Source organism: Marmota monax, unplaced genomic scaffold (genome assembly GCF_021218885.2).
Source record: "Marmota monax isolate L192 unplaced genomic scaffold, Marmota_monax_Labrador192_F-V1.1 WCK01_AAM20220418_F8-fsc00024, whole genome shotgun sequence".
Lineage (NCBI taxonomy): Eukaryota > Metazoa > Chordata > Mammalia > Rodentia > Sciuridae > Marmota > Marmota monax.
This window is the reverse complement of record NW_026695224.1, coordinates 20758031-20775066: the sequence shown is the minus strand read 5'-3', so window position 1 is coordinate 20775066 and position 17036 is coordinate 20758031. Positions and strand designations below refer to the sequence as shown.

Genomic DNA, 17036 nt, shown 5'->3' with positions numbered 1-17036 from the left:
GGGAAGGCTGAGATAGGTCATAATCAGCCTCTAAATACCATGCAAGCTTGCATGTTTACCTCTCTGGACAAATGACATGCTGTGCTAGAATCTTTATTGCAAGTCTAAAGTCAAGAGAATGGCCTGTTAACACTTGTCTTTTGGAGCAAAGCAGGAAACTAGAAAGAATATTTAAAACTTCCACTTACTGAAAGAACAATTCTGGTTATAGCAATTTTTACCATTCTTTCCAGCCAGAAGATTTTATTGACACTAGAAATTAAGGACACTAGCCCTTTCCAGAGAAACTATTGTTTCCATCATCTTAGCCTACCTATTTTGCCTCCAAAGAGTTTTCTAAAGTACTCCTTATTTATATTTAGCTTTCATATCAGCAGAAGTACTGTTAAATTACTAAAATAGAACTATCTAGTCTTCCAACTTTTTTTCTAGGTTTCTTTCCACAATATATATATTTTTAAAAGGATGTAAAACAAGTAGTATAATCCTTTTTAAGAAAGAAATTTTCAGGTTTGGGAAAGTAGCATGTGTAAGGCACTGGGTTCAATTCTCAGCACTACATGTAAACAAATAAATAAAGTAAAGATCCACTGACAACTAAAAATACATATTTAAAAAAAATGCTGACAACTGAGTGGAAGGGGGCTAAAGGCCTCATTGTTGAGTAGCCCTCATCATAAGCCTCCTGTTTTTCAATCTGCCACTCTCACTCAAATTTAGAGTGCCTCAGATTCAACATCTCTCAAGAATAAACTTCTGGCTTTTCACTGGAGAGGGAAAAGGAGGAGAGTTGGAAAAATTTCAGGAAAAAGGGGGTCTCCTGAATCCTATACAGCCCTGCAAACCATGTTAAGCTGTATATTCAGCTCCATCTTTATAAGAGTTTCTCTGGTGCTTCCAGTTCTCCCACAGCTCTGCAGTGAAAAGTAGCTTTTTCCAACATTTTATTTCTTTTCTTTTCCTTAAAAAAAAAAAAAATCTTAACAGCCTTATTGAGGCAGAGTGGTTTGCTTTTGATTTCTCTCCATGCAGACATTTAGCTTTCCAATTTCCTAAGTTGCAAGATCAGATACTATTTTCAAGTTTCCAAATTTTGTTATTCTCTTTTAACTTCTCTCTCTTCTCCACTCTGTTGATCCCTTGGTTTCCAGAGACAGTGGGTAAACACACGTGTTCAATACATTGTCTTTAACCAGAAGCCCCTACTTTTTATATAATGCACTTCCATGTTGTTGAAATGTTTTTACAATGAGCATGTGTTACTTATGTAAAAAAAAAAAAAATAACATCTGAAAAAGAAAAAGAAAAAGCCACATAGAAGCACTTCTACTTTGCTGATTGTAGTGATGCCGTTATAGCGAGGAGAAAGTGCTGGCATTTTTCTGAAAGGACAGAAAAAAGGGACTCTTGCTCAGTCCACAACAATGACACTGGCCTTCTTGCTGACCTACTACATTTTGGCCATGCTCCCTCTATCTGAAACAACTGTTACACTATGGATCTCAACAACCCCCCTTTTCCCCACCTTTAGGTTTTCGCTAAAAAGGTACTTCCACAGTGTGGCTCTCCATGACACCCTATTTACCACACTCCTCTTAACATTCCTCTTTTTTTTTGTTTGTTTCTCTCTAGAAATTACCATCATCTAACACACTATGTATTTTTGCCTTCTTATTTATTGTATCTCTCCACCATGTGAGTATCAGCTCCATGAGAGCACAGACACATGTATGTTTTGTTCATGCTGTGCCTTGGTACCTAGAAGAGTATGTGGCTCTCAATATGTAGCCGTGGAATGAAAGAACTCATTAGTACAGAGACCACAGCATCCCACATTCCTTTCTGTACCTCATATATACAATGTGTCATCTTCCAGCATACTCTATTGAATATTTAATCTTTTACCCATACATCTCTTTAACATGCATTTCTAACAGATAAGGAGATTTGTATTTTATGTAACTACCATACCATGATTATACTCAGTAAGAATTCCTTAATATCTCCTGATAACTGGTCCATAATTGGTATAAAATGACCTCTTACAGCTAAAGTGAGGTGCTAAGCAATTCAGTGAGACCCTGTCTCTAAATAAAATATGAAATAGAGCTGGGCTGGGGCTATAGATCAGTGTAGAGCATTAAAAAATAAATAAAGATATTAAAAAAAAATAAGGCTAAGGATATGGTTCAGGGGTTGAGTGTCCATGAGTTCAATCCCTGGTACAAAACAAAAACAAAAACAAAAACAAAACAAAACAAAAAAAAAAAAAACAACCTCTTATAATTAATTTGTTTGAATCAGGATCTTGCTCTTTTTTAAAGCATTCATTTTAATTTTTTTTATATTTATTTTTTAGTTGTAGGTGGACACAATTTCTTTCATTTTTATGTGGTGGTGAGATTTGAACCCAGTTCTTCACATATGCTAGGTGAGCACTCTATCACTGAGCCACAACCCCAGCCCTAAAGCCATTTATTTGATGAAGAAACTGATCCACCCTATTGTAGAATTTTCCACATTCTGGAGTTGGCCAATTGCTTCCTCGTGGCAGTGCTTCCCTGGATCCTCCAGGCCCTGCATTTTCTTGGTTAGATTCCGGTTTAAGTTTCAGATTTTTGATTTTGGGGTAAGCATCCTTCCCAAGTGGTGCCACATACTTCCTAATACATTACATGAGGAGGTATGTATGATCCACTTGTCCACCTATAATGATGGGCAATCAGCCATGCCAGGCTGAAATATTTAGAGGGATTTATGCTGATATCTGCATTAACACTGAAATGTACCAAAAATAAGATGGGTATAGGGATACACAAATGGATAACTATGTGATAAAGCAAGTATAATAAAACACTAATAGTAATATCTTGGTAGGTAGTGGATGTATAAGTATTCACTGTAAAATTCTTTCAATAAACAAATATTCCTCATTAATATGATATAATTAATTCATGTTAAGCAAGAATAAAATAATTTCAAAAATTCATTCAAATTTGAAAATTTTCATAATAATATGTTGGGGGGATTTTCAGTTGCTTTGGTGTTTTGGGCTTCATATATTCATTATTCAGTATACCACTGATAGTTCATCTAACAACTTCGGCAGAAATCTATGATTGTTACCTAGGTCCATTATCTCCCCCAGAGGGTTGCAAAATGTAATTTTCTAGTCCTCACTTTGAATTTCTTGACTGTGATTATCCTATAAAGATAAAATTTCCTTTACTGATTATTTGATTACTACTGAAAATTAGTTCTTTTGGAAAGGCAACATAAGTACTTTATTCTTTCTCTTTATCAATTTGCAAAATAAATAGTGTTCTAACAATCTTCAAAGATGTGCTACAGGGGTTTTTGCTTATATTTTCGTATCTTTGATGTGCCTTAATTTATTGCAGACATTATTATTTTTTTAATATTAAATTGTCCTCTCTATGACCAATGGGAAACCCTTCAAGTTGGCTCGTGAATGTACTGACATAACCCCATCAATCTGATAGCTTCCTTGCATTTGGGCACAACAAAATGCCTTGAAACTTACAATGTATGACTCCTACCCCAGACTATAATCCAGACCTCAAATCAACCTTTATTCCAAAGCACTTCAAGTGAGCCAGGCATAGTGGCACACATCTATATCTCAGCTACTCGGGAGGCTAGACAGAAGGATCATAAGTTCAAAGCCCACTTGGACAATATAACAAGATGCTGTTTTCAAAACAAACAACCAAGCAGGTTTTGAGTTCTTTTAGAAAACGGTATTTCAAGTCAGGCATAGTGGCACACACTTGTAATCCAAGAGACTCAGGAGGCTGAGGCAGGAGGATTACAAATTCAAGTTCAGCCTCAGCAACCTAGTGATATCCCATCTTAAAAAAAAAAAAAAAAAGAAGAAGAAGAAGAAAAGGGCTGGGGATGTACTCAATGGTAGAGGTCAAAAGAAAATGGTATTTCATAACAATAATCTGGCACTAAGAATGTTTATTGCTACTAGGTTGTCATTGCTTCTTGTCATTGACAGTAGGCCATGCTAGGAAATACCTATTTTTTTAAAAAAGAGAAAAAATTAATCATGGGTTCATACTTCTAACTAAGATTTTTTTCCTAGTTCTTTGATTTCATGTTTATATTTTTTCTTATGCTAAAAATCTTGATTTCTAATAATATCAGTGGTTACTTAGAACTTATTTTCTTTATCCATCTGTGTTTCAAAATAACATACCAATATTATCAGTAGCAGTAAGATTACTAAATTCAATTTAATATTTCCTTGTGGTTTTTTTGTTCTAATACACATTTACCTTAGCTAAAGGATAATCTCTTGGGACAAATAATTTTTGTACTAGTCCAACACCATTGTTCCTTAATTAAGAGTAAAGGCAGATAAGTGCAAAAGCTCAAGTCATATCAGTTTTTAGGCCATTTCCCCTTCCAACTAGCATCCTGAAACAAAAACACAAGGTCTAGATGAAAGAGTCTCCAGGGAAGAGATATAAACATAGGAGAAACAAATCACCCTACTGAGTAACATGGGGTCAGTGAACTAAAGGAATAAGAGGCCAGGAAAGAAATCATGAACATAATTTTCATTAAACAGGCAAGATAGGTCAGAGCTGACAGGCAGCTGAAAATTTTCTCAGCAGGAGCTATAGCGAAATGCTGCTTAGCAACATCAGAAGCAGATGACAATGACAGCCATACAAAGAGCTGGAGAATCAGATTTAAGCATGACAATCATACCGTCTTACAAATGACTATTCACCAACCAAAGAACAATTCTTGTAAAGTGGTTAAAGATGGTGACTGCATTGCCTAGGCCATATTACTTTTATTTCCTATTTTTTAAAAAGGTAGTAAAAATAATGTCTAAGCCAATAAAATTCAGGCACTGACGCATAAATAAAAGTACAACTGCCCTGAAAGCATTTTTTTTTTAACATCTTAAAATTTCACAGGGTGTTGTGGAGATAAGTTGTCAGCTAAAGTACATATGGAATTTAAAGTGATCATATTAGTGATTTATTTTTTCAAATTTGAGTTTGGTTTTTTAAAAATATTTTTTAGTTGTAGATGGACACAATACCTTTATTTTATTTATTTACTTTTATGTGGTGCTGAGGATTGAACCCAGTGTCTCACATGTGCTAGGCAAGCATTCTACAACTAAGCTACAACCCCAGCCCTCAGATTTGACTTTTTAATCATTTTCAACTTTTGATACACATGAAGCTTTAAAAAAGTAAAAATGCCCAGGCTCTCATGCAGATGTGCTAAATCAAAATATCTAAAAGGTGGCTAGTATCAATATTTTGAAAAAGATTTCAGACAACTTTATTTGTACTCAAAGTTGAAAACCATTGTGATGTAACATATCAACATATAAAATAGTTCTCAAAGTTTTATGTGCATGAGAATCACCTCAGAAGCTTGTTAAACAGGTGGATTCCTAGGACCTAAGAAAGTTTTAGATTCAGTTGGCCTAGTGTGGGCTCAGTATTTGCATGTTTAACCAGAATTCCAGGAAATGCTAACACAGGTGTCATCAAATGACACTCTGAGCAACATTTCTGGGCATTTTTTGGAAAGAATGTAAAGAAACCAAAACAGACTAATACCATCAGACTGGATCTAAAATGTGGCAGCCACTAACCTGAGTGATGTTTGTGAATATCTGCTCAGACATTCTCTCACACAGAACAGCCAGCAGCTGCAGCACTAGCAGCTTCCGTTCCTGGCTTTCCACAAGAATTGCATGATGTTGCTCTAATTCCAAGAGGCTTTTGCTGGAGAAGGGCTTAGGTTTTAACTCTGTTTCACTTTCCATAGCCAGATGAGTCAACTCCTGAAGCACGGAAGGAAAGTAAAAGCCAGCAAAATTAAGAGCTTTGCAAATGTAGCTAGAAACCTTTGTTTGAAACATATAGTACATATACAATGTATAATAAATAGCTTTATTTATAACAGACTAAAATTGGAGACAACTTATATGTCCAGTATGAGAACAGTGATGTATTTATTATTTCACAGCAGTTAAAATAAATGAACTATATTATCATCAACATAGAACCCAAAGACAGCGTTGAGTGAACAAACGTAAATTGCATAGTATAAGCACATTATGTTGTCATGTATATGAACTTTTAAATTTTCCTAATAAAAACATACACACTTCTTACTTTATCATTATTTTTATGAACTCTTCTATTAGCCTTCCTTGAATTGAGCCCTCAGACCACATAATTTCCTAAGGTCCTTTCAAATACCATTAGATGCCCTCCCTTTAAGATATTCAGAACTCAGTTGGGAGCAGTGATGCAAACCTATAATCTCAGGTAAGGTAGAATGAGGCAGGAAAATTGCAAGTTCAAAGATCTTCTGAGCAACTTGGCAAGCCCCTTTCTAAAAAAAAAAAAAGGTCTGGGGGTTATAGCTCACTAGTAGAGCACCCTGGGTTCGATCCCCAGTACCACACACACACACACACACACACACACACACACACACAAAGATACTTAGAACTAAACTTCTACTAATGGATAGTTAATTATTGTGGCTTTTATAGGCTTTTACATACCCATCTACATTGTAAATTTCCTTGGGTAGGGAAACCTTAAGTTCCCTAACAATTAGTGCTTTATCACAATAACTGACATCTTACAGCAGTGGTGCTCAACTGTGCCTGAGCAATTTTGCTCCTCCGGGGACACTTTGCAATGTCTGAAGGACATTTTTGATTGTCATCATTAGAGGGTAATATAGGCATTTGATGGGTAAAGGTCATGGATGCTGTTAAATATTCTATAATGCACAAGGCAACTCCACACAAGAAAAATTTATCTGGCCCAAAATGTCAAGCATGACAACTAGAGTTAACCTGGTTTACAGAAAAGCCCTTTGTTTTGTAAGCAAGAAAAAAAGAAAAAGAAAAAGGAAAAAGCATACAATTGAGCACACATCTCCTGGGAATGCTGTTTAGAGTGAGTGGCTGGGTGTAGGGATGGATGTGAATACGGGAGGTAAGAAAGTATCAAAAAAAAAGAGTCTCCTATTTCAATTTCTAGAAATGTTAGTCCTGACTTTCTTTTTGCATTCTCATACACCCATACAGATCTTAAACTCCACAGACATCTTAACGTAAACCCCTTCTTTATGGAAAGAGTTAAAAAAGCAAAGCTAGACATCACTGGCTGGTGTTTATCAGACAGTGATAACATTATGAGACACACATTACCACTGCAGACTAGGGCAAAAGGAATCATAACTTCTGCACTAAGAAACAAACCCAGAAGAGGTTTCAAGTGGCTATGGAGTGAAATGAAGGAGGCATAACTGCTAAATCTCCGTTCCAAATACCTGACAAAACAACAGTCAGAAAGGATAACTCCATAGCTGTAAAACCTGCTATTAACTTCAAAAGAGTTCTTACTGTCAACACAGAGCAAAGATTAACCCTTTCATAGATCAATAATTTTGTTTTGTTTATCTCTAACAATTCAGTGCACACCACCTTGGAAAGTAGTTAGATCACATCAGTACTGTTGAGGATAAGTTTCTTCTTTTTACCAACCCAATTACCCTTATATATGTGGTCTATTCATTTTCCCTAAATTGGGACCTAAATTTAAGGATCTAAAATTATGAATGTCTTGAAAATTCAAATGGCCTCCTGGAACTACCTCAGAATAAAGCTTACCATATACTATATGGAGTTCTTACCTTCAAACAGAAGATGAAGAAGTCGCCTGCCAAACCACACTCCTGGCAATGAGACAGCAAGTCCCCAAGATGCTCCACCTGGCTCTGCTCTGAGGACAGTTTTTGGTACAGGGTTTCATCTTCATCTTCATCACTGGAATGCAGAACAAGATTTATGTTGGCAGGGTCACCCAGAGATAATGCTTTTTGAAACCCCATAATAATCTTCCAAAATAACATTATTTCCATATAGTTTATCATTAGAAAGATCTCAAAAATTTTATTTAACTTAGTTTTCTATTTCTCCTGCTGACAAAACATGAAGTATTTTTTCTCAGAAACTATATTTACTATGTCCTATATGTTCATTTGCTAACATAGGAAAACATTCATGAAGGAAGTGGTTTTTAAGATGAATGTTGAAGAACTACAATTATTTCATAAGCTGCCAAAGCAAGGAGGAATGAAAGTAAATGATATTCTGGTTCCTGAGAAAGAACTGAGAAACAGAAGGCTACAAAGATCATAAAGGGCCTTAGATGTCATTTAAAGGAAGTTTGACTTTTTATGATGAGCCACTGAAAAGTTATGGATAATGGGAAAAGACAATCATCACGGAAGGAGATGCAGTCAATCTCAACTCATATGAATCAATGGGTTGAAATAAGAAAATACATAAAAGTTCAGAAAAATAAGTGTGTGGGTGGGGAGACAGTGGCACACACCTGAAATCCCAATGGCTCGGGAGGCTGAGGCAGGAGAATTGAGAATTCAAAGCCAATCTCAGCAACTTAGAGAGGCCCTAAGTAACTCAAAGAGCTGGGGATGTGGCTCAGTGGTTGAGCACCCCTGGGTTCAATCCCTAGTACAAAAAAAGTTCATAAAAATGAGTAGATCAAATATGACTGGCAGGGCTGGGGATGTGGCTCAAGCGGTAGCGCGCTCGCCTGGCATGCGTGCAGCCCGGGTTCGATCCTCAGCACCATATACAAACAAAGATGTTGTGTCCGCTGATAACTAAAAAATAAATATTAAAAAAAAAATTCTCTCTCTCTCCCTCTCTCTTTAAAAAAAAATATGACTGGCAAGTAATAAAATTTGGCTTTTTCTAAAAAGAATGCTATTACTACATAAAATTTCTGGACACTTCTCATGAGGTATGGTGGATTTGGGTTTCAATTCACCTGATAAGTGAAAAGACCAAGATTTAATATTATTATACCATGTCATACAAAAAAAAAAAAAAAAAAACAAAGATACAGAAGATTCACAAAACAAACACTAAAATACCATAAATAGCTAATAGGATAGTGGTTGATTTTGTTTTTTTATGCATTTTTGTATTATACAAAGAATATATGTCATTTTTGTGAACAGAGAAGGGACCGATTTTTTTTTTCCAGACTAAATTAATTTAAAAAATGGCAAATGTTGCTCTATCTCACTGAAAAGCACTGTAGTTAATTTGGGCAACCATATCCTTAGGCAGGTTATCTCAATCTGCCAGCTCACAAATAACATGGCCTTCATGCGCCTGTAGCAGAATAAACAACCTATACAGTTAGCTTATTTCTAGGTTATCCCAGAATCCTTCAGATCAGTCATGTTTTCTCCATTACATCTATGTTAAAAGAAAAGCTGAAATGGACAAATATTATTTCTAAGATTCTGTGAATCATCCTGATTGTCAAAAAGAAGTACTTTATTTAGCCAAGCATAGTAGGGCCTGCCTATAATCCCAGAGGCTCAGGAGGCTGAGGCAGGAGGATCCCAAGTTCAAAGCCAGCCTCAGCAACTTAGCCCCTCAGCAACTTAATGAGGCCCTATCTCAAAATAAAAAATAAAAAGGACTGGGGATGTGGCTCAGTGGTTAAGCATCCTTGGTATAAAATAATAATAATAATAATAATACTATATTCAAATATTCTTAAAGAGTTATGACAATTAGCTTAAAAAGCACTATTTTATTTACTCTTAAAATGTGAACAATAATCAATTCAAAATAGTGAGATATAGTTATAGAAAGTAAAAATTCTATATCAAAAGATCTTAAATTCAAAGATGCTCAGATAAAGTTACTACTATAAACTTTTTTTTAAAAAAAGAGAGAGAGAGAGAGAGAGAGAGAGAGAGAGTATTTTTAATATTTATTTTTTAGTTTTTGGCGGACACAACATCTTTGTTTGTATGTGGTGCTGAGGATCGAACCCGGGCCACACGCATGCCAGGCAAACGCGCTACCGCTTGAGCCACATCCCCAGCCCTTTTTTTTTTTTTTTAAGGCAAGTCTCACTATGTTGCCCAGGCTATCTCAAACTCATGGGCTCAAGTGATCTACCTGCTTCAGCCTCCTAAGTAGCTGAGAATATAGGCATGAACCATCATGCCTAGCTTAAACAAACGTATTGATACTGTGTCCTGGGAAAATGACAGAATGAGAGGTAAGTGGTGATAGAGAGCAAGGTGCCTGAGCTTGCTTCTAGGGGTCTAACATCATAAGCAGGAGCTATACAGCAAATGACAAGTCACACATATATACACACACATTCTTATTTATCTGGTATAGTGATTGTCAACCTTATGGAAAAATAGATTGTTTTTAAGTTTCTAATGAAAACTGTGGACCCTCTCCAAAAACAAAACAAAACATATTTGCATGTAAAATTTAAAACAAAACATATTTGCATATAAAATTTATTTATCTGCATAATTTCAAAAGGATTATAGATCCCTAGAAGCCTATGTAGAAACCCCAAGTTAAGGAGCTATTCCTTCTGATAGCCCATAAACATTCATTCAATCATTGTCTACTGATCCTTTCCTATCTTGAAGAGAAACTACAGTTTCAGTAAGAACTGAATGGTGAAATTTTTTTCTTTTGGTGTTGAGGATTGAACGCAGGGTCTCATGCATGCTAGGCAATCACTTTACTACTAAGACACAGTCCTTTTCTTTTCTTTCTTTCCTTTTTTTTTTTTTTTGTACTAGGGATGGAACCCAGGGCACTTTATCCCTGAGTTATATCCTAGTATACCCCAAGCCCCTTCTGTTTTTTATTTTCAAACAGAGTCTCTCTGTCTCTCTAAGGGCCTCACTAAGTTGCTGAGGTTGGCCTGGAACTTGCAATCCTCCTGCCTCACCCTCCCAAGTTGGCTGGGATTATAGGTATATGCCACTGAGTCCAGCTTAGAACTATGGATTTTGATATACCTGCACTAAGAAGTATACCAAAAACTTGTTAAGACTGCAGTAAATTACAACTACTAAGCTAACTACTGCAAAATTCTCTATACCATAACTAACATGGTTCCCAGTTAAAAACAGTTCTAAAGTGTTTTTTAAATAAACATGCCAAATAAGTTTACTCTTTTGGTTTTGGGATATTATTAATGTTCAAGCTTTCAGTCATCTAGGAGCTTTAGTTTGTTCTGACAATTCTACTTGAAATTTATGAGTTTTTCTATTTTCCTCAAGTCTGTCATACTGAGAATATTTTAAAACTTGAACAAATTAATAAGTTTGGCACGGTGGCACATACCTGTAATTTATGTGCATAAATGGAGCCTGAGATAGGAGGATAGTAAGTTCAAGGCTAGCTTTGGCAACTTAGCAAGGCCCTATCTCAAAATAAAAAAACATTAAAAAGGCTGGGGCTATAGCTCAATAGTAGACTACTCCAAGTTCAATCCCCAGTGCTGCAAAAAAATAAAATAAAATTTTACTAAGTTAACCATGAATATAAAATTAAATTTAATCACTTCACCAAAAAAGCAGCACTTTGAATGAGATATGAAATCCCATAGAGACAGCTGGGCCAGCTAAGTAGTACATGGTCTATGATCTACAACAACTTCCATTTGAAAGTAATAACATACTTTTGAGATCACTCAGAAAGTGTAAATAATGTAAATATACTTGTAAGGCTTGAAGTATAGAGCAGTAGAGCACTTGCCTAGCATAAAAGAGGCTCTGAGTTTGATCCCCAGGACCACAAAAAATAAAATTTGTCAGATGGAGAAATAAATTATCCAGTCTACCAATATTTAATAAGTACTTTCTATTAAATTCCTATGAGAAACAAACCCCCATCATAAAATTACCACAAAAGATAGCTATCAAACCATTTTCCTTAGGAATAACCTGACTATGAATACACACCATTTTGCAAGTCAGAAATAGAGAAAGATTATTCTGGTGTTAAGGGCAAACATGTGCTGCCCTTTACTCTGATTAACCGGCAGACTCTGAGAAGTGGGCTTGTTGTGATGCAGTGCTGTAAGGCTCCAATATATCGCACTTACTATTAGCTGGCATCTTGGAAAAAAACCTGGAGGATCATTTAAGGCTCACATTTCATTTGGAGATTATAAATAGCAAGTGCCTCAGCTGCTTGAGTTTCTGGTTTCTTTTCTATTAGCGCCCCTTAGTGGCTAAGTCACAGAATGGTCTTCTAGGTAGAATTAAATTTAGAATGAAACAGTAGAAGATGGGTGAACTCACCTAATAGCCTCTTTAACTGTAATCATAATGCCACCTTGGGTGGCAGCTCTAAACTGACAGAGAGAATGGAGAGAGGGTATAGCTTTGTCCAATCCTGCAAAGCCTTTCAGGCTGGAAATTGCCTTCCTCCTTTCCAGTTTTTCCAGAATCCATAATAAGATCTCTTGGCAAAATGACCTGGCAGAAAAAGCAGTTATGAATGAGCTTGTCATCTTACACTATGCTTCTAACAAGCTAACATAAAAAAGGAGAGAAAGACTGTCAGGTTCCACTGCATTCTAAATGCTGGCACCATCACCTAGTTCAACTGAAACACAGGAGAGGAAAGTAGGCATCTTGTGAATTTCGGAATGCAAATACCCTAAAATTCAATGAGTGCCTGACTAATCCTTGGCTCTGGAGGCAACCCTGATATGCCACGTGAGCTGCACGTGATCTTTTCTCTTTTTTTTTTTAATCCCTTTTGGTAATTGCAAGTGTACCACTGCCTTTGGACCAGGCACTTAAATGAAAGCTTACACTGATAAAAACCACCTATTCTCAGTGGGACCAACAGCTTGTGAACAAGAAACAGCATACCAACAAAATACTGCAATTTCCTCATACCCTTTTATCTAGATAGGAATGGAATAAACATTCATATCTTCTTTGTTGGTCTTTGATGAGGACATAACAGTGCTGTGAGGACTTAGATTTTAAAACTGAAACAAATTATTATATGGACAATCCTTTCAAACTAAATTCAAAAGCTCTGAAGCTTTCATCATCTACTGCATCCTTTCTTGTCATTGTCATTGTGGCTACTGGCTACAATGATGAGCTAAGTGAAACCTGAAAAACCAAAGACAGTATGTGAGCTTTCAATAATAAACAGAGTGAGTATCTTCTTCCAACCATGGTAATGATAGCTATCATTTAGTGAGCTTACTATTTGCCAGGGACTGTGCTAAACACTCTAATGCATATTTAGCCTTCATCATGACCCTGCAAAGTAGGACTATTATTTATTATCAAATTACATTTTAGGGAAACACCCAAAATCAGAATTCTATAGGACTTTAGAAAGGATATATATGAACTCTTATCAGGAGGAAGAACAATAAGTGACTGTGAAAATATGATCGATACATAATGAGTGCTACTTAAATTTTAACATAGAATATTTTCTGGATAACTGAGATTTTGCATCACCAATACCAAATCCCAAGGTAACTTACGATGTGCTACAGTCACGCAAATTTTTCAGACTTGATCTCTAACTCTCCACAAGGTTATTAAGAGCCACCCTTTGTTCCTCCTTCCTAGACATATAATTGCAGTATTTTTTCACAGATCAAACAGTAGCGTGTTTATATTTGGAAAAAAAATTTCATCCCTATAGTCTAGGACTGAGGCTGAGGAAAGTCATCTAAAAATTATATCCACTCCCCCTCAATCTACAAAAGTCTTTATTTTTTCTAGATGAGGAGAATAAAAGGATCCCCAAATGTTTTCCTGACTTATAAAAAAAAAATAAGTCAAGAATTCACTATACAAACAAATAATATTCTACTCATAAGCAAATAAGGTTCTGCTGATTGTTTACCTTATATGAGACACACTCTGCTTGGTAAAACAGTAGAGAGAAAAGAGCACTCCCAGGACCGGAAGCAGGGAATCCAGCAACACTGTTAGAGGCTCATTCCCGACCACATATACCTAGAGAAAAGGACATGGTGAGACACACTACTGCTACAAGGCCAGAGTAGTGGGAAACAGATGTCAGACACTTAGCAGGGGTAGAGTCTTACCTTAAGCAAAACTCTTTTCCTAAGGCACATGATTTTATCCTGAAGGGAATGCCTAACATGGTGATGAAACCATTTTAGTCTGGCAAATAAGCTGAAACAGAGACACTGAACTTGAGCACCTTTCCATATGTGCAGCTGTAAAGTGTAAATTAACATGTTTTCTGACCTCTTCCTGTCCTAATTTTGGCTACCTCTGAGTTTCCTAATTTCCCTGTTATTCTTCTATGCAATAATTGTCCTTCTGCCCAAGGCCTGCTATTTGGAACTAAAAATTACCTGCAAATAGGAAAACTTTAACCAGGCGCGATGGCGCTCACCTGTAATCCCAGCTGCTCAGGAGGCTGAGACAGGAGGATTGAGAATTCAAAGCCATCGTCAGCAATGGTGAGGGGCTAAGCAACTCAGTGAGACCCTGTCTCTAAATAAAATAAAAAATAGGGCTGGAAATACGGCTCAGTGATTGAGTGCCCCTGAGTTCAATCCCCAGTACCAAAATAATAAGAAAGGAAGGAAGGAAGGAAGGAAGGAAGGAAGGAAGAAAAACTTTAAACTAGACTTGGAGGGCTAGGAATATAACTCAGTGGTAGAACATGTGCTTAGCATATATGAGGCTCTGGGCTCAATCCCTAGCACTGGGGGAGAAAAAAATTAAGTTTTAAAACCCCTAGATTTCAAACAAAATGTAGGTTCCTCATCCTTAAGATATAACTACCACATGGGCATGTCCTATTCTCTCCAATTCAACAAATGTTCAAAGAAAATATTTTGCACATCTACATTTGCACTGGCTTTGTACAGTTAAGTGTGAGAATGTTGGCTTTTAACAATTCTTCTGTTATATTATAATAATTCAAGGTAGATAATTTAAAGTGCCTAAGGAAGGGCAAAACTACTCAAAACTCCAATCAAAGGAAACTCAGTAGGAGTTGGGAGCAATAGTGCACGCCTTTAAACCCAGCTACTGGGGCTGGGGATGTGGCTCAAGCAGTAGCGCGCTTGCCTGGTGTGCGTGCAGCCCGGGTTCAATCCTCAGCACCACATACAAACAAAGATGTTGTGTGCGCCGAAAACTAAAAAAAAAAAAAAATATATATATATATATATATATATATATATATATATATATATATATAAACCCAGCTACTCAGGAAGGTGAAGCAGGAGGATTATGAGTTTGAGGCCAGCTTCAGCAACTTAGTGAGATCCTGTGTCAAAACAAAAAATAAAAAGGACTGGGGAATCTGGGCATATGCCTATAATCCTAGCTCGGGAGGCAGTGGAGGAGGATCATGAGTTCAAAGCCAGCCTCAGCAATTTAACAAAGTGCTAAGCAACTCAGTGAGATCCTATCTCTAATAAAATATAAAATAGGGCTAGGGATGTGGCTCAGTGGTCAAGTGCCCCTGAATTCAATTCCTGGTGCCCCCCCCAACAAAATAAAGGACTGGGGATGTAGTTCAGTGGTTAAGTACCCCTGAATTCAACCCTAACTATGGAAAAAAAATACACAATAGGATTTCAAAATGTAATTCTATTATAATAAATTATAATCTGATAGTAACACTGGGCACAGTGATACATGTAATCCCAGTGACTGAGGAGGCTGAGGTAGGAGGATTCCAAGTTCAAGGCCAGCCTCAGCAACTTAATAAAATGAAAAATGAAAAGGGCTGGGGGTGTAGCTTAGTAGCAGAGCACACCTGATAGTATGGACAATGATAATGATGACAAAAGAGACAGAAGAAGAATTGACAATGACTGTGTTCTTAGTATTTTCCAGGAACTATGTAGGTTTGTTGTTGTTGTTGTTTTTTAAATGGTAGGTTTTTATCTTCCAGGTACTATGCTAGATTCTTTAAAGAGTTCATTAAAATCACAACACTCTCCCAAAGTCAGTGTAAGAAGCCCTATTTAAAGATGAGGAAAGGGAAGCTTAAAGAGGCTCTTATTTATGGAAAAAATACCAAGGTAGAACTCAATGCTGTTTATAGGAAACAAAGGCCATGAAGGCACTTGTACAGTCTGGGAAAAAAAATCTCTGAGCTTTTCCTAATTTTTCACACTGCTTAAGCCTCCCGATTCCTCTGTGGAGCCTGATAACCAAAGAGCCAGCTTCCTGTGCATGATCTAATCTCTGTAAACCCAGCTAAATGAAGTGCCTTGTATGGCAATGTTCAGAAGTAATATGCAGGCCTAATTATGGTACCAAGAGTTACAGGAGGTAAAATAAGAGATTCCCCCAGATAACATAAGGCCCTATTGTTTGGTTCTGGATCCTGTGTTATCCAAGGTAATCCCTGTGGAGCCATCCTTCTTTACCTTCTTTTAAAACAGAAAGAAAAATCAAAAACAAAAAAACAAAACCAAAAAACAGATGGAGCAAATCTCCATTACTGACTGGCCTGACAGGGTCAAAGTACCTCAAATTTAAAGATGACTGAATAAACACATTTCTTGGGGGGTATATGTTACTATTGATAAATTCCTCTAATTTTTTATACTCTTTTCTCTTATACTTTTTAGTATTTTATTACAAAGAATAAGTACTACTTTTATAATTAGAAAATCTACATAGCTATTTATACATATATATCATTTATTTTATATATGGTTCAGCAAATGTCTACTGAGCACCAGTTACATGCTAGGCATGCCTGTGGTGCTGTGAATACAACAACAGTGAGCAAAGCCTCTTCTTCAAAAAAGCTCACATTCTAGTGGGGGAGACTAGACAACATCAGGTAGAGACAAGTGACAAAGGGAAAAATAAAACAGGCTAAAGAAATACTGATGAGAGGAAGAGCTTGTAGAAGGAGATGTGAATATATTTTGTATACAACCAGAGATATGAAAAATTGTGCTCTATATGTGTAATATGAATTATAATGCATTCTACAGTCACATATAACAAATTAGAATAAAACTTTTTTTAAAGCAATTAAAAGGCCTGGAGGTGTAACTCAGTAGTAGAGCTCCCATAATCAATCCCCAGTATAGCAAAAATTTTTAAAAATTTAATTTCCTACTTCAGCCCTTATAGAAGACATG

At 36.4% G+C, this 17036-nt stretch overlaps 1 protein-coding gene across 1 annotated transcript in view; it reads right to left on the bottom strand.

The window, feature by feature from the left end:
• Tango6 (transport and golgi organization 6 homolog) overlaps positions 1-17036 on the bottom strand; it is a 172964-nt gene that overhangs the window by 119552 nt on the left and 36376 nt on the right. Inside the window, exons 8-11 of the mRNA XM_046434280.2 lie at positions 13784-13896; positions 12199-12375; positions 7720-7852; positions 5654-5845 (exon numbers count right to left, since the gene is read on the bottom strand). Of these exons, the coding sequence (XP_046290236.1) occupies positions 5654-5845; positions 7720-7852; positions 12199-12375; positions 13784-13896 (615 nt within the window). The remainder of the gene's footprint in view (positions 1-5653; positions 5846-7719; positions 7853-12198; positions 12376-13783; positions 13897-17036) is intronic.